We start from the raw sequence: 18,479 nt of genomic DNA, 5'->3' as shown, positions 1-18,479 counted from the left end.
AATCAAACTTTTTTTTCGTGTGCTACATTTTTTGGTTTTGTACATGATCATCTTTTCTGACTTAGATTTTTTTGGAGAGTCTTGAAAAAGAAACATCTTTAGATTTAGAAAATGCATGTTTTGTAATCTAAAATGTTCTTTAATTCCATTCAATAATGGTCATATGTGAACCTTGAAAAAAGTAATTTCATCCTGGAAATGACCTGGAAATTTATCTTTAGAAAAGCGTGGGAACCATGCATGAAGCATTATTGTATTAAGAGCTTTCACATTTTTTTGCAAATGATGTTGTTTAACCGTCAAATACATTTATACAAAAAATATGTTTGTAAGACTTAAAAAGATCATTAAACACCCTTCACTAAGTAAAAGAATATAAAACATTTTTGACATTAATGCACATAACATTTACATCAGAGTGTTTATTTATTAAAAAAATACTTTAAAAGTATAATGTGTCTACCTAAAGAGCATAAATGATAATGCAAAAGTACTTGAAGAAATAAAGGATGAGTATATCTGATCTTCTGTTGAATTTACGTGTGTGTGTGTGTGTGTGTGTGTGTGTGTGTGTGTGTGTGTGTGGATCAAAATACTAAAACCATTGTGCACATTTACAGAGCCACCCTATCCACTCCAGTCATAACCCTAGCTTTGAAGTCTCTGTCATATATGGTTCAGTCCAGTCATAAGCCTAACTTTGAAGTCTCTGTCATATATGGTTTAGTCCAGTTGTAACCCATGCTTTGAAGTCTCTGTCATATATGGTTTAGTTCAGTCATAACCCTAGCTTTGAAGTCTCTGTCATATATGGTTTAGTCCAGTTGTAACCCATGCTTTGAAGTCTCTGTCATATATGGTTTAGTTCAGTCATAACCCTAGCTTTGAAGTCTCTGTCATATATGGTTTAGTTCAGTCATAAGCCTAACTTTGAAGTCTCTGTCATTTGCAGTTTAGTCCAGTAGTAACCCTAGCTTTGAAGTCTCTGTCATTTATGGTTTAGTCCAGTTATAAGCCAAACTTTGAAGTCTCTGTCATTTATGGTTTAGTCCAGTCATAACCCTAGCTTTGAAGTCTCTTTCATATATGGTTTAGTCCAGTCATAAGCCTAACTTTGAAGTCTCTGTCATATATGGTTTAGTCCAGTTGTAACCCATGCTTTGAAGTCTGTCATATATGGTTTAGTCCAGTCATAAGCCTAACTTTGAAATCTCTGTCATACATGGTTTAGTCCAGTTGTAACCCATGCTTTGAAGTCTCTGTCATATATGGTTTAGTCCAGTCATAACCCTAACTTTGAAGTCTCTGTCATATATGGTTTAGTCCAGTCATAAGCCTAACTTTGAAGTCTCTGTCATGGTGGATCATGAAATCCTTTTGAAGAAACTGAAAATCTACCAGTGTGATGAAAGAACAATTAGATGGTTTACTTCGTACTTAAATGAGAGAACACAACATGTTTACATAAATAATGTTCTGTCTGAACCTGAAACAATTAGATATGGAGTACCACAAGGCTCAATTCTAGGTCCACTACTATTCATTTTATTTATTAATGACCTACTACTTTTACTAAGAGACTCAATAACATCTACAGATCTCTATGCAGATGACACAACATTGTCAGACATCCAAAACACAAAGCATGAGCTCGAAATTTCTTTACAGAATGCACTAAACAAACTGGAAAACTGGTGCACATGTAATGGCATGGTGGTAAATACTGGTAAAACTAAAATATTACTTATCTCAACACGGCAAAGAAGGACAAATCTTGATAGTGATGAACTATGTCTGACATGGAAGGATACAAATCTGCAAATAGTCTGTCATGATAGGCTACTTGGTGTTCTGGTAGATAATAACCTATCATGGACTGAACGTATCAAACATACCAGTAAAAAAGTCAATTCAAGTTTATGGCTTCTCAGTAGGATAAGACATTTTCTCCCTGAAAGGCACAGGAAACTATTTTATAACAGTTACATACAACCCTATTTAGACTACTGTAACACAGTATGGGGTAATTCAAATGATAATAACATAGCAACGCTGGCACATCTTCAAAAAAGAGCATTTTGGACTAATATCAATCCAGAAAGAAAGCAAGGAAAGTTTAGCTGGTAGGTTAAAAATATTACCTATTAAAGACCGAATCTGTTTGAGAAAAGCCAAATTAATGTACAGGATATTTCAGAATAGTGCTCCTGAATATTTACAATCACTATTCCAGTATAGGCTACCTGGTAATACTCCCCACCTGCGATCCATGTCAACCAAACAGTATAAAATTCCCAAACCAAATAAGGAGTTATTTAAAAAAAGTTTCCAATACTCTGGAACTCTGCTCTGGAATAGTATTCCAGCTGAGATTAGAAATGCCCACACTATTTCCTTCTTCCAAACCCAATATATCCAGTGGCTTCAGAGATGCAGCTTAAATAAATGAATTCCTTTGTATGAGGGCCTCAAGGTAGATTAGTTTTTAGCTAATTGTGTTACCCTCTTTAAATAAGGTCATTATTATTATTATTATTATTATTATATGGTTTAGTCCAGTCATAACCCAAGCTTTGAAGTCTCTGTCATATATGGTTTAGTCCAGTCATAAGCCTAACTTTGAAGTCTCTGTCATTTATGGTTTAGTCCAGTCATAAGCCTAATTTTGAAGTCTCTGTCATATATGGTTTAGTCCAGTGGTAACCCATGCTTTGAAGTCTCTGTTATATATGGTTTAGTCCAGTCATAAGCCTAACTTTGAAGTCTCTGTCATATATGGTTTAGTCCAGTAGCAACCCTAGCTTTAAAGTATATTTCATATATGGCTTAGTCCAGTCATAAGCCTAACTTTGAAGTCTCTGTCATATATGGTTTAGTCCAGTCATAAGCCTAACTTTGAAGTCTCTGTCATGTAAGAGTTTAACGTTTTTTCTGAGTTTATCGTGGTATAAACTGTCAGTTGCCGATTCACACAGCAAATAATGCCCAAAGGGCGTTATGTCAGCTGTGTAAGTCGGCAACTGACAGTTTATACCACGATAAACTCAGAAAAAAACAATGTTAAACTCTTATAATTGAAATTTCAATTATTCGTTATGTTATTTTGTTTGCATCATTAAAAATAGAAATCTTAATTGAGCGTTGTAATACATGTTTGTTTTTTTTCTGTTACGTAACTATATATAGCACTTGGGATTGTCCTGCTTGATCATAATAAATAAAGTCATCATAATACAAGTCCTTCAATCAATGGAAGCCAAATTTATTCAATTTTTTTTTTTTTAAATGTAAGAATGTTGTTTTCCTCTAATGCTTACTTTGTGTCTGCCTTCACTGGCAGTGTTTATCTTATGCTGTACACGTGACTCTATTTATAGAAATGGGTTTTCTTAGAAAAGTAGTTCTCCTTACAGTTCATACGGAAATGAACACAATTCACTTTGATCACATGGTAACATTCTGACCAATGGAAATGTTACTTTCCTGTACCAGTTACTGCCATTGCAATTATATATGGTTTAGTTCAGTCATAACCCTAGCTTTGAAGTCTCTGTCATATATGGTTTAGTCCAGTCATAACCCAAGTTTTGAAGTCTCCGTCATTTATGGTTTAGTTCAGTCATAACCCTAGCTTTGAAGTCTCTGTCATATATGGTTTAGTCCATTAGTAACCCTAGCTTTGAAGTCTCTTTCATATATGGTTTAGTCCAGTCATAACCCTAGCTTTGAAGTCTCTGTCATATATGGTTTAGTTCAGTCATAACCCTAGCTTTGAAGTCTCTGTCATATATGGTTTAGTCCATTAGTAACCCTAGCTTTGAAGTCTCTTTCATATATGGTTTAGTCCAGTCATAACCCTAGCTTCGAAGTCTCTGTCATATATGGTTTAGTCCAGTCATAACCCAAGCTTTGAAGTCTCTGTCATTTATGGTTTAGTCCAATCATAACCCTAGCTTTGAAGTCTCTGACATATATGGTTTAGTCCAGTCGTAACCCATCCTCTGAAGTCTCAGTCGTATATGGTTTAGTCCAGTCATAAGCCTAACTTTGAAGTCTCTATCATATATGGTTTAGGAGGTGTTGCACAAATTGCTCATGTACATATGTCCCAACAAACATCCTCACAAAATTATTCATGTATGCCTGTCCCAACATCTCTCAAAAATTACTCACATATGCATGTCCCAATATACATCCTCACAAAAATTACTCATGTATGCATGTCCCAACATACATCAAACACAAATTACTCATGTATGCATGTCCCAACATACATCCTCACAAATTTACTCATGAATGAATGTCCCAATATACATCCTCACAAAATTACTTATGTATGCATGTCCCAATATACATCCTCACAAAATTGCTCATTTATGCATGTCCCAACATACATCAACACAAAATTACTCATGAATGAATGTCCCTATGAACATCCTCAAAAAATTACTTGTGTATTCTTGTCCCATCAAGAATTATTATCTTTTCTTCAGTTAGTATGGGGCTAGGAATTGCTTTGGCATCTTTAACTGTTCCAGTAAATGGCATACTATAGTCTGACTCTACATCCCCGTTTGTACCCACCTACCGATTTAAAAAATGAGAACGTTTAATGTGATAAAAAGTGCACAGAACTATCGGTAAGTCAACTGAATCATTGATTTATAATTTCTAACATGACTGTGACCAGGATGGCACTAATGCTGGCATGCCCTGCACCATTTCATGCTTAATGGACTTTCCATACTAACACGGCACCATACTGTGTACACTATTGGCTGGTTTATTTCCCTCAGACAACATAATGACTTAGTTCATCCTGTTCGGCAAATGCTGAATAATTGCGCAAATTACATAACGTTGAGTGTTTGGAATTATATCCCTCTGCATACATGAACATAGAAATTAAACCGCTTGTTAAATCCACACGAAAAGCGTAGTTGTCATTTTCCTTTGCTTGATTCGACATTGTAAATATTGGAAGCAGACGACTTATGTGTGTACATCTGTAGTCGTGATACACCCCTTTGCTAAAAATGGACTTGTCCAGAAACTGGAAATGGATCCGAGCATGTCCGTCTATTGCACTGAAAACTTCCGTTATGCATGAAACGCGCGTAAGATGACGGTGTTAGGGCCACTCTACTCAGAGTCAGGTTAGAAACTATAAATCAATGAATGAATTGACTAAGTTCCTTGCACTTTTTATCACATTAAAGGTTTCCGTTATTTAAATCGGTAGGGGGGTACAAACAAACGGGTTTGTATTATCAGACTATAGTATAGATACTCCAACCTAAAGTTTGATTATCTTGAACAAAGCATGTGCCCAGTAAGTGTTGACATGATCTCATTCATACTTATAATAGAGGACTAAAAGTGCTTGCTATCCATTACCTAACTTTTATTATGTTATGGTATTTAGACTAAAATAAACATATATTTTATAAACACATAATTTACATTAGTGTAGCTTATAAATGGTTGATCTCTGTTTCCAATAGATCAATAAATTGTAAAGTGCAGGTGATGGTAATGTGTGTTTATATGTCAGTTATTATCTAGTAGCCTCAGATTTTTTTTCTTACAGGTTCTAGTGGCATGATAACCGGTAATGTATCAGGGCCATGCATGTCGGGGTTCTACTATGTTACTGCCCTCCCCAAAACAAACTTGTATCTGCTGGTGATAGAGAACTGGAAGCCATACAGAGAGACCTTGTTCTACAACTTCAACTGCAGGATCACACGCAGGTCAGCTTTAGCTATCCCATGGAACATTTAAGGATGTTCACTGTTGTAATATCAACCATCATTTGAAATGATGTTTTCATTGCATTATGATGTCATCACTATCACATCATTTGGTCTGAAGTATTGTTGTCCTATAAACTCTCAGAATAATTGAACATAAAATGACATGGTTGTGACTTGTGTCTCTTACAAAATAATGAAATAGATAAATGCTTATACGTTTTTAATGCTCTCAGTATAACAGTCCATGGAAAGAATTAATAATGTCTGTTTAATGTGTATGAGATATTTGGAAATGATTAGCAGTTTTTGACTGGCTGTAATTTCAGAATAGATTTATCACAGAAAACCAATCTAAATAATCATATTGTAATGATAAAAATTAATTCCCCAACATACACTTAGATTTGTATAATGGATGATATGAATACGTGGGCACCCCAGGTGGCCAAGTGGTCTAAAGCACTCGCCTTTAGAGATCATTTACACACCTCACTTCTTTCCACGTGCAAGTCTCAGTTCAACCAAAGTGGGTTTATGAGAAAGCTTACCAGTAGCTTCACATCAGTTGGTAATTCTTTCCAGGTTTTTCCTTCACCAAATATACTGGCAGCTTTATATAGTCTGTCATGTGCTGAAAATGGCATCAAACCCAACAGACCCAGAATACACATTCTTCCGACTGTGCAAATTAGATGAATTTGATGGACTGTTATTTACAGCTACTTTCTTCCATACTTTTCAGTGTAATGGCCATTATTAAATATTCAGCTAAGCAATTGTTTAAGTGATTTTGGATTGCTTGGGCAAAGTTTGCACCTAGAGCATGGGATTGTGGGAAATTTTTGTCCCACAAATCTTGATCATGTGCATGCTTTTTCATCAAGAAAGAAAACAGAAAAAGTAACCACCAGCATTTGTTTAATGAATGTCTGTGTTGGCACTAGCAATGGCCAAAGTCACTAAGGTGATAAAAACTGTAAGATGACAATGAAAAAATTTAAAGTTTGTGTTAGTCGGCTTACTTGCAATGTAAAGTCCTTGATGCCTCGTAATGTAATATGTTTTTCAAGTTAAAGTCACACCTTTTGCATGGACGCTTTTATTTATTTTGAGGTTGAATTAGTGACTAAAGAGATTACATTTGTGCTAATACTCAGTTGGTCATGTAATTAATTATTTTTTAATTTGAAATGAAAAGTAATTAAAAAAATCATGGGTATTTATTTTAAGAAGTTCAAGTAGTAATGAGCGAATATGAAAGTTAATTGAGAGAATGATCCAGAATGGAAAATTCCAGGTTAAGCAGATATTCCCACAAGTTCATGCTTATTTCAGTTACTTGAGTTACTTGGGCATATGACAAAACATTTATTGCGGTAATGTAAGGAAAGTATGACCACACAATTAAAGTGGGAAAATTACAGAAGCAAATAAGATTATCTCATTTTTAAGTGCTACTAGTACAGTATGTACGACAGTTTTTCTTTGTCCCTTGAAAATGTTGGGTTTCCCTCAAATATTTGGAGGGTGAGAGACAGTGTCCCCTACCCTTAGGATCCTAAGTGCAGTACTGCTGAGACCATTGACTACATAAATTTTTTTAGAATGACAGATTCTCCAACATTTAACAAGCAATCATGCTTAAGCTAATCCAGATGTGCAGCCGGCATGTTGATAATTTTTTTTGACATGTTGTATGTACTCACTTATAAGTTTGATCCAAAAGTAAAATTCATTAACCCAGATCTGCTATCATATAATGCATTAGCAGATCTGAGTTTGTACAGTTTGTTTGGAGTAATCAGTAAAACAAACAACATAGACCCCAATTTGCCAGCAGTTTATGAAAGTATATCATGGCCTATCGTGTTTGCAGTTGGAACCAACTTATTAGGCAAGCAACAAATAAATATTGTCCCATTTCTTCAATCAATATAGAGTTTAAGCTTCAAGATCTTTTCATGCAGTCAGATATTATTTGAGGCATCTGATGAGCCAGACCAGGGTTTTTCTCAAGTACTAGCCACTTGATTAAAGGGAGTTATAAAATCTGCATGCTCTGATCTCTCCCAGGAACGCTTTCACCTCATGAAAATATCAGCTTGTGAAATACATGCAGTATCCGTGATCCTGCCCTTCAAACTTACTTTCTCAATTGAGACATAGTGGAATCAGTTGGATGGCATGCCCAGAACACTTTCTCAAGCTTCTGTCTGGGGAACATAGTCTCACAGAGGAGACAACTAAACAATAATGGGCCAGCGGTAGTTGCACAGACAGTAACCACTCCCTATTTATGACAGCATAGCATCAGAACAAGATGGTATTTGCCACGTCTGCTGGATTCTCCTGGAAAAACTTTAGTGTGTGATCATAATAAAGTGCAGAATCTCCCAGATATCTCATTTCATGTATATAAACTGTTGTGCTTAACTAACATTTGGAGAATTTCATCCAACAGTACAACAATCATGTTCCAACAGGATGACAGCATTCACACCTCCTCTTGCCTATTCTCCCAATGTAATGTGACCAGGTAATCTATTTGATGGAAAAAAGCAGTCTTGTAGTAAATTATGTTTATCAAATAATACTTACTTGATTACATTACAAATAATTCAACCCACCCTTCCATGCAATTCAAGTATTCAAAGGTTTCACTCAAGTAAAAACTGGATAAAAATGGGTATAACAGTAGTCACCAAGCAGGTAAAAGGGGGAGTTAATCTAAAAGAGTTGATTCCCCTTGTCTGCATAATATATAGCTAGAGGTTGTTGTAGGGTTTAACGCCATTTTTCAGCATAAAATTGGCTATACGTGACGCCAGTATAAATGGTGGAGGAAGTATCTGGGAAGAACCACCAACCCTTGAGAAGCTACTAGCAAGCTTTCTCATGTACCTGCGTTGGCTGAGCCTGAGACTCAAACCCACGCAGACAGGTGAGATGGCAGTGAGTGCTTTAGACCACTTGGCCACTTGGGAACCCCTTCTGGGAAGTAGAAAGTTATCCTAATGTAATGAGATCAGATAAGTATTATCAGAGAAACATACTTTTAAAAAGAATTGCTTTATAGAAATGGATATTAATGCAAATTATTGAAGTCCAGTTTTATGATTTATTTTCACTTTAGAAATGGACTAGATTCAGTATGTTCTCTAAACTGGTCACACAATTGGTCATAACAATTTACCAGACAGAATTCGCACCCAATATGTTTTATGGTAATAATGGCCTAGATGAACCATCTCAAAGGGCAAAATTACCTCCTTCATTTAAACAGACTGCTAGCTGAACTGCAGTTATCTAGATATGGGACTTTTTCATTGGCAGGTGATAAATACAATGCAGCCTGTCTTACCCAGTCAGTCATATGATAAATCAATTTGTAAGGGAGATAACTAATAAGGAGTAATAAAATATAAATATTTAAAAAAAAAGAGAGATTGATGATTGGATATGACAAGTATTTTTTCTTTCTTAAGCAGGGTGATTTATATTGGAGGTTGGACAGTAATTGATAAAAACAAAGTCAGGGTCAGCATGTAATAGAGAACATGTTCAAGGATAAATTATTCCCAACAAATATTTTCTAAAGAAGATGAACCATTCAACCAGGAAGATCAGAGACAGTTAACTATGGTACTTTAGAGATAGTGACAGACCATCAAAGTTTTTTAAAATAAATGTTTTGTTTTTGTATGTACCAAGCATAGTATTCTTCATAACTTGCATCCATATGATTTTTTAAAAGAAAGTCATGTGTATTTATTCTGGAGTGTTCTGTTTTCAGTATTGTGAACTCGGGGGCATTTAGGATCATCAACGGTACCTGTGATCATGAGGATACATCCACAAGCAGCTTGGCAGACCAGAACAAGTGCCCTGTGCTTAGAAATTTGGAAATACCTTGTACTTACAACTGTAGTTTCATACATCAAGATTCTCTCCTAGCAATTCTGATTTTATGTTTGGCTTTTGGTACTTTCATAAGAGGACATGGATTTTGATGATGATGAAAGTGAGTCAAAATCAGTATTCTTTTATATTTCTTATATACATTTATTTGTATAGTAATAACTTTTTAACTCTACTGTCCTAAATCATCAGAACTTATGTGATGGCCATCCTTTGTCCATCTGTAGTGTGTCTTAGCACAAGTTTGTTATTGATACTCCTAAACTATTGAGAGAATTGCCATGAACTTTCCAAATGCATTCATCCAGAGGTCCAGTTGGTCCTTAATAAAAATGGTGCCTCTTGGACATGCAGTATGGCCAACTTTAAAATCATATTGCATGTCCTCTGGAATGGATATTCAATTTGTCACGCTTGCACTAAAAGACTTCTTATGGTCTTTCATTGATCTTAATTGAAAATGGCACCAATCTGTCATCTGGTATAACTGCCATGGCATCCATCTTGAAAATCTTATTATTGCTTATTCTCCTGAGATGATGGTTGTGTCGGCTTGGCTTTTTTCACTAAAAGTTGTGTGATGTCCTGTAGGTCTTAGGAAAATTGTACTATATTATACCTTCAGTATCATGGCTTGAAAATCTTATCACCACCTCTGAATAAAAAATAATTGTGAGTTTTTACTAAAAGACTTACTGATATCTGTAGTTGGTCCCAAATGAAAATGGTGCTGATCAGACCTCCAGTATAGCCACCCTGGTAATATCTTGAAAATTGTGTTTGAGCTACTTCTTCTAAACAGATGGTCATATAGACACGTGGTTTTCACTAAGAAACTTTTTATGACATCTTGTTGGTCCTTAGTGACAATTGTGACCATCCTTGGCCACCACTGCAAACATCTTATCACTATTCCTCATAGTGACATGGGGTTTCTACTGAACACTTTCACTATATTTAGTTGATCCTAAATGAAAATGCAGCCAGTGTGACCTCTCAAAATTTGAAACTTTCTACAGCATGGTAGTTATTTGTATGTTAAAATGATGCTGATCTAACCTCCAAAATGCCTTGACAGCCATGTTGAAATTCTTTATATGGCTAAATCTTCCAAATGGAGCATCATATCACTATGGTATTTAAAATTTAAAAAAAAACACTACAGGTTCCACTTCACTGTTTGTAATTTACTGCTATTATATCTTATGAACATGTTAACTTAAACATGTAAGAAAATATTGTTTTTACTAAATTTGGGTGTCTCAGAGGTTCTCAAGAATATCAGAGATGGTTTCAATACTCTGCAGTTACATGGGCATTAAAGGACAGAAGGTACAGATTTTTTTTTTTTTTATTCTTGGCAATTCTTTCTGTGAAGGAAGGTGTCAGCTACTTTTTTTTAAAATCTTGTTAGTTATCATTAACCTCTTATCTACATAGAAGGAAATGCTCAAAATAATGAATAGATAACAAAAAGAGAAATTTATAGATTTGAGGGTTTGCAGTGTTATCTTTATTTCATAGCGCACCATGCATTTTTATAGAACGTTAGAATCAGTTTTTGAGTGTTGTAGTTATATTTTTGTACATTATTTATTTATTTTTGTAGATTTTAATTTTTGCAAGTCAGTAATGTTGGTCTCTTCATATATATCAGTTAAGACATCCCAATTCAAACTGCAGGTTGTTATTACCAGTTTGTTCAGCAAAGCAGTATATTGACTCAAAATACAGTTTGTTTTCTGCAATAATGTCCTCATGTAATAATGTTCAGAAAAATATGTTGCAAACAAGCACATTACATTATACAGAGAGTATATCACAATATTACAAATATTATGTGAGTACATAAGACTACATTTGCATCATTGTTGGATTATCAGTGTGGCTGTATATATTAATCAATATTCGATTTTATGTAGCATTAATGTGATGGTGTGTTATTGTACTTATAATTTTCTTAGCCCACAATCAAAACAAAAGACTGCATTCCACATCATGTTTGTATTGAACTAAAAGCATACTGTCATGTTTGTATTGACTAAAAGCATACTGTCATGTCTGTATTGACTAAAAGCATACTGTCATGTTTGTATTGACTAAAAGCATACTGTCATGTCTGTATTGACTAAAAGCATACTGTCATGTTTGTATTGACTAAAAGTATACTGTCATGTTTTTATTGACTAAAAGCATACTGTCATGTCTGTATTGACTAAAAGCATACTGTCACGTTTGTATTGACTAAAAGCATACTGTCATGTCTGTATTGACTAAAACATACTGTCATGTCTGTATTGACTAAAAGCATACTGTCATGTCTGTATTGACTAAAAGCATACTGTCATAATTGTATTGACTAAAAGCATATTCTCATGTCTTTATTGACTAAAAGCATACTGTCATGTCTGTATTGACTAAAAGCATACTGTCATGTTTTTATTGACTAAAAGCATACTGTCATGTCTGTATTGACTGAAAGCATACTGTCATGTCTGTATTGACTAAAAGCATACTGTCATGTTTTTATTGACTAAAAGCATACTGTCATGTCTTTATTGACTAAAAGCATACTGTCATGTTTGTATTGACTAAAAGTATACTGTCATGTTTTTATTGACTAAAAGCATACTGTCATGTCTGTATTGACTAAAAGCATACTGTCACGTTTGTATTGACTAAAAGCATACTGTCATGTCTGTATTGACTAAAACATACTGTCATGTCTGTATTGACTAAAAGCATACTGTCATGTCTGTATTGACTAAAAGCATACTGTCATAATTGTATTGACTAAAAGCATACTGTCATGTCTGTATTGACTGAAAGCATACTGTCATGTCTTTATTGACTAAAAGCATAGTCTTGTTCTTCAATCACAGTGAAGAGAGAACATTTCAGAGTAGAAACAAGACATGATGTTTTTCCCTTATGCATGTTATTCCTGGGGAGTGATGAAGTAATAATATATGTGAAAAATATTTTTCATTTTGTCTGTTCAACAGTAACTGTTGAGTATTCTCATTTGTAAATAAATTGAAATACAGTTCCAAATTTGCAAAAAATCTGATAGTTATTATATTCCTCAGAAATAACATATTATACTGAACAGCTTGCTAAAGATGCTATTTCTCAACCAGTCTTAGAAGACACTCATCCATTTTACATAACTGATTGGAAGTATGTGCCTCCCCAGAAAAGAATTCTGTTGAGCCCATTTTACCAGATTGGCATCTTTACTATGGAAAACCTAAATTGCTTCTGAAAACTTCTGGTTTTTGTTGGGTTTTATGTAAGAACATCAGTCTGTTTGTTTCTGGTATCAATGTTAATTAATCCTCTTGTTGAAACACCATTTAATTAACTCCTAGGGTAGCTTGATACCATAAGAAAAGAAAACATGAAAGATCTCTATATTGTAAAACAATCATGCCTATAATGCTGCACATCATACCCCAATATAAGGTGATCCCACCTATAACGCTGCACATTATACCCCATTATAAGGTAATCCTACTTATAATGCTGCATACTTTTTTCTCTGCTGTACAGTGTTATAATGAGGGATTACAGCACTGAACAATTTACCCCAGTTTAAGGTGACTTTTTGTCATGATAAACTGGTTAGCACTTGGAAATTTGAATAAACATCATGAAATTCTTAACTTCTAATAAGAAGTGATATATTTTGTTAAATTTTCTTTCCAAACATCATTCTCAGTACATTGTAATAAACAATATTTGATGAAATTTTCATCAACAAAAATGTCACTGATGCCTATTGATGGCAACACTTTTATAAATAAATACCAATCAAATACATTTTGTGAAATTCATGGTTCAGTTCTATCTTCTAATTCATTTTCCTTGTAATCATCATATTATGCAATATGCCCTCTTGTATTCAAGCATGAAAAATAGCAATCTGTCATCACAGCTATGTCTGTGAGCATTTCTTTGAGAAACTAATTAAGGTGCTGACTGTTTTGATCACTGATTTGCAAAAGTATTTGTTATATTGTTACGCTTAGTTAAAAGCTTTTTATTTTCATATTAGTCACATCTTTTGTATAAAAAGGGGTAGAATATAAGAAAAGTTAAAAGTCATTCAAATCCTATATTATGTAAGAAGTAGTGGTCCGGACCAATAGTCAGGTCAGCTTATTTTAATTGATCAATCAAACACTTATAAATATCGTTATGTAACTAATATCATGAAACTTAAATTGGTCTACTCATTCGCAATTGTCATCAAAGATATCAAGACAACTAAGTAAAATGAGGATTTGGTAAATAAAAAGCTTTGTTTCACAGATATGGTTCATTATGGAAAACTGAGTTTTTGAGTTTGTAATGAACTTAAAATTCCTGAATTGACACTCATAGATTTCATAAATGATGAGAAGTTTCATTATTTCTTGCGGTGAAATCACAGCATCAACATTTTACTAACGGAACAGTTAAAACAATAAAGTTATGATGTTTACTGTTGTTTTACAAAATAAATGTCCCTTGGTTTTGAAAAAAGATATCTTGCTTTGTTGTGAATTAATAACAACAAAAAGTAGTGATCTACACCATTTTTTGTATGAACACTTGATGGTTGTTGTTGAAACCTCTTAGGAAATGTAATGTTAATGACCTTTCAGAGGTTGGGTATAATGAAAATAAAAGTAAAGTGAACAGCTTCATTAGAATAAGCTCTTTATTGGCAAAACCCAAAACCGATTATAAATCAAATATTTAGTCATTAAATGGCACTGTTACAGCCCTCTCCCCCTCACATTTTTTTTTCTATGTCCAGCAAGGATGGCATCCCATTAATGACTTGTAAGTCCCTCAGTAACTGGTGCCCTCACTTATAGTGCAGTTTATGCTTTTGGACCCCACTGTGTAGGAGTTATCAAGGTATAGGTGTATACATTTTATGCCATCCCCACACAGTGTTATAGATGGTGGCAGTTATACTATGATATAACCCAGTAATTGGAGGGGATGATTTAAACGGATCTACACTATACTCCTGGCTTACAAGGACTCCCTGAGGAACCAACTCATGTATAAGTTATTCACAATCTTATGTTTATATGTTATTCGTAATCTTATGTTTATATGTTATTTGTAATCTTATGCTTATATGTTATTTGTTATTATGTTATTCGTAATCTTATGTTCATATGTTATTCGTAATCTTATGTTTATATGTTATTCACAATCTTATGTTTATATGTTATTCACAATCTTATGTTTATATGTTATTTGTTATTATGTTATTCGTAATCTTATGTTCATATGTTATTTGTAATCTTATGTTTATATGTTATTTGTAATCTTATGTTTATATGTTATTCGTAATCTTATGTTCATATGTTATTCGTAATCTTATGTTTATATGTTATTCATAATCTTATGTTTATATGTTATTCGTAATCTTATGTTTATATGTTATTTGTAATCTTATGTTTATATGTTATTTGTAATCTTATGTTTATATGTTATTTGTTATTATGTTATTCATAATCTTATGTTCATATGTTATTCGTAATCTTATGTTTATATGTTATTTGTAATCTTATGTTTATATGTTATTCACAATCTTATGTTTATGTTATTTGTAATCTTATGTTTATATGTTATTTGTTATTATGTTATTCATTATCTTATGTTTATATGTTATTCGTGTGTGTGATTTGGATTTTTAACGTAGCTTTAACAATTTTTCAGTCATATTGCTACGATGTCTGCAGTGTGGCTGTTTATAGTGATGTCTAGCATTGGGGCATCATGCCGCAGACATGTAGCATGATGTCCCACCCAGCCACATTATCCTGACACCAGGCCAACCAGTCCTAACACTAACCTCTTAATGCTGAGCGCCAGGCGAGGTAGCTGTTAGTACCATTTTTATAAGTCTTTGGTATGACTCGGCCGGGGATCAAATCCACGACCTCCCAAATCCGAGGCGGACACTCTAACCACTAGTCCATTGGAACGGTACTTTGTTATTTGAATAAATCTTATGTTCATATGTTATTTATAATCTTATGTTTATATGTTATTCGTAATCTTACGTTTATATGTTATTCGTAATCTTATGTTTATATGTTATTCATAATCTTATGTTTATATGTTATTCATCTGCAGTATGTTTGGTACTATTACTGATTTTCTTACCTTTATTTTTATTAAAGCACTTATGTGCAGGATATTTAATAACTTGTTCAGTTTCAGTTTGCATGTTCAGGTGAACTATGTTAAGAGGGAAAAGCCCTTTGGAGATCTATGTATAGTCATATCACCCAACAAGATTCATATTTGCTGACCACTATTTGGTATTTTTCAGTATTCATATACACATTAGTTTTATTATTGATCTGGTCACTTCGTGTCAACAATTCTGTGTGGATGCACATCTGTAAACTTTGCATGGTTTTTCAGGCATTACCTGGAGAGTAATTATAATTTTAAATTGTTATAAACTATATGTTCTGTGTTCATAGTTCAGGGGTGATGTACAGCCCTATTTATAAATATACCTTTTACAGTTTTATTTTTCTTACAATTTATTAAACTTTGCAATTTTGGCATTTTTGCAATATTAAACATTAATTGCAGTTCATTGATCTAGTGTTTTTACATTATCTGTTATATCTTGTTCACTTTAAATAAATATTTGAATCAGTCTAGAATATACCTGTTTGTTGTTACCGTAATATATTATACCACTTGTCTCTTGCAAAGATTTTAATTTATTTTTGTTTTTTTAATAAAAATGAATAAATGAATGGGTTCTTTGAGCTCTACTGATCATAGATCAGACTATGGTAAATTTTTCTCCAGCATCTATCTGTCAATTAGCACAAATTTGTTATCTCTACTCCTCTTGAACTGCTTGGAGGATTGCCATGAAACTTTACACACACATTCATCCTATGGTATGTCTGGTTGGTCTAAGATGAAGATGGTTCTGCTGGCACATCCAATCTGGCCATCACAGCATCCATGTTGAAAATCTTGTTATTGCTACTCCTTTTGAATGGATGGTCATATTAACATGGGATTTCCCTAAAAGACTTCCCATGATGTCTAGTTGGTTCTAATTGAAATTGGTACTGATCTGACATACAGTATGGCAGCCATCTTGAAAAGATTATCACTACTCCTGAATGGATAGTCGTATCAAAATGTTTTTTTTATGTCGTGCTTATAAGATGACCTCTACTCTGCATCAATTGAATTTTCAATAAAACAGGTCAACTGATAAGCTTGTATATACAGTATATCAGAATGGGATTTTCACTGATAGACTTCTAAGTATACGACACCTTGTTGGTCCTAAATGAAAATGGTACCAGTTGTACATCGAACTGTGAAAGTCTTGTTGTCATTACTCCATCTAAATGGATGATCATTATGACATGGGGTTTTGACCAAAAGACTTCTAATGATGTCTATTTTGTCCTAAATGAAACTGGTGCCAATCAGACAGCCAGTATGTGCACCACAGCAACTAATTTGAAAATCTCATATTACTGAGGAATATCAAAGATGTTTTCATCACTCCAAAGTTAAAAGGAACAAATGGTCTTATCTTGTATTCCTGGAAGATCTTCTCACCCAGTACCTTCAGGTAACTGCTGGGTTTTTTGTTACATTTTTCCATATACGTTTTTTTCAACATTAATTATACACAAAACATATCATGTTAATACAAGACAAATAACCAGATGAAACAAGGAACATGAATTTTTTTAGACATTAATTATACACAAAACATATGTTAATACAAGACAAATAACCAGATGAAAGAAGGATCATGGAATTTTTTTAGACATTAATTATACACAAAACATATCATGTTTATACAAGACAAATAACCAGATGAAACAAGGATCATGGAATTTTTTTCGACATTAATTATACACAAAACATATCATGTTTATACAAGACAAATAACCAGATGAAACAAGGATCATGGAATTTTTTTCGACATTAATTATACACAAAACATATCATGTTAATACAAGACAAATAACCAGATGGAAGAAGGATCATGAATTTTTTTAAGACATTATTTATACACAAAACATATCATGTTTATACAAGACAAATAACCAGATGAAACAAGGATCATGGAATTTTTTTAAGACATTAATTATACACAAAACATATCATGTTTATACAAGACAAATAACCATATGAAACAAGGATCATGGAATTTTTTTAGACATTAATTATACACAAAACATATCATGTTAATACAAGACAAATAACCAGATGAAACAAGGATCATGGAATTTTTTTTAGACATTCTGCATGAAGAGTCCAATTTTACTAAACATTTCAAATTTTCTTCCTCAGATTGATCTTTTTTTTATTACTTGGTTAAAAACTATGAAGTTTCAAGAAATGTTCAACAACAGATTCAGATACAGCCATAATATCTGCCAGTTCCAAATTCAAGATTCCCCAGCTAAACCTTTAGAATCCCACACAAGAAATGATTCAGTCCATTTAGAATTTTTGGGTGGTTTCCTGTAGATATGGTATCAAGATGTTAAGATGCCCAAAATCTATGGTCTATATTTTTTATAAAAACCAAGAGACAAATTGTCTGACTGTAATATAAAATTTCCTTTCCTAATGAAAAACTTTTAAATGAAAATTTTGTTTTGATTAAATGATATTATCTATAGTCAACAGGTTTACGTAAGATTTATTTTGCCGAGGGACTTCCGCTAATGATTTAAGGGCATGCTTATTTAACAACACTGGCCTTGCATCTAATGATGTCCAGGAAGATTA

At 33.5% G+C, this 18,479-nt stretch overlaps 1 protein-coding gene across 1 annotated transcript in view; it reads left to right on the top strand.

Moving 5' to 3' along the window:
- The window catches only part of LOC149806603 (voltage-dependent calcium channel subunit alpha-2/delta-3-like), a 102,779-nt gene extending 86,416 nt beyond the window's left edge, over window positions 1-16,363 (top strand). The window contains exons 21-22 of the mRNA XM_089955436.1: window positions 5,591-5,753; window positions 9,550-16,363. Coding sequence (XP_089811562.1) covers window positions 5,591-5,753; window positions 9,550-9,766 — 380 coding nt within the window. The 3' untranslated portion in view covers window positions 9,767-16,363. The remainder of the gene's footprint in view (window positions 1-5,590; window positions 5,754-9,549) is intronic.
- The last annotated feature ends 2,116 nt before the right edge of the window (window positions 16,364-18,479 follow it).

This window comes from Sinohyriopsis cumingii, chromosome 1 (assembly GCF_028554795.1).
Source record: "Sinohyriopsis cumingii isolate HCF-2022 chromosome 1, ASM2855479v2, whole genome shotgun sequence".
Classification (NCBI taxonomy): Eukaryota; Metazoa; Mollusca; class Bivalvia; order Unionida; family Unionidae; genus Sinohyriopsis; species Sinohyriopsis cumingii.
This window is presented reverse-complemented; position numbering and strand designations above follow the sequence as displayed.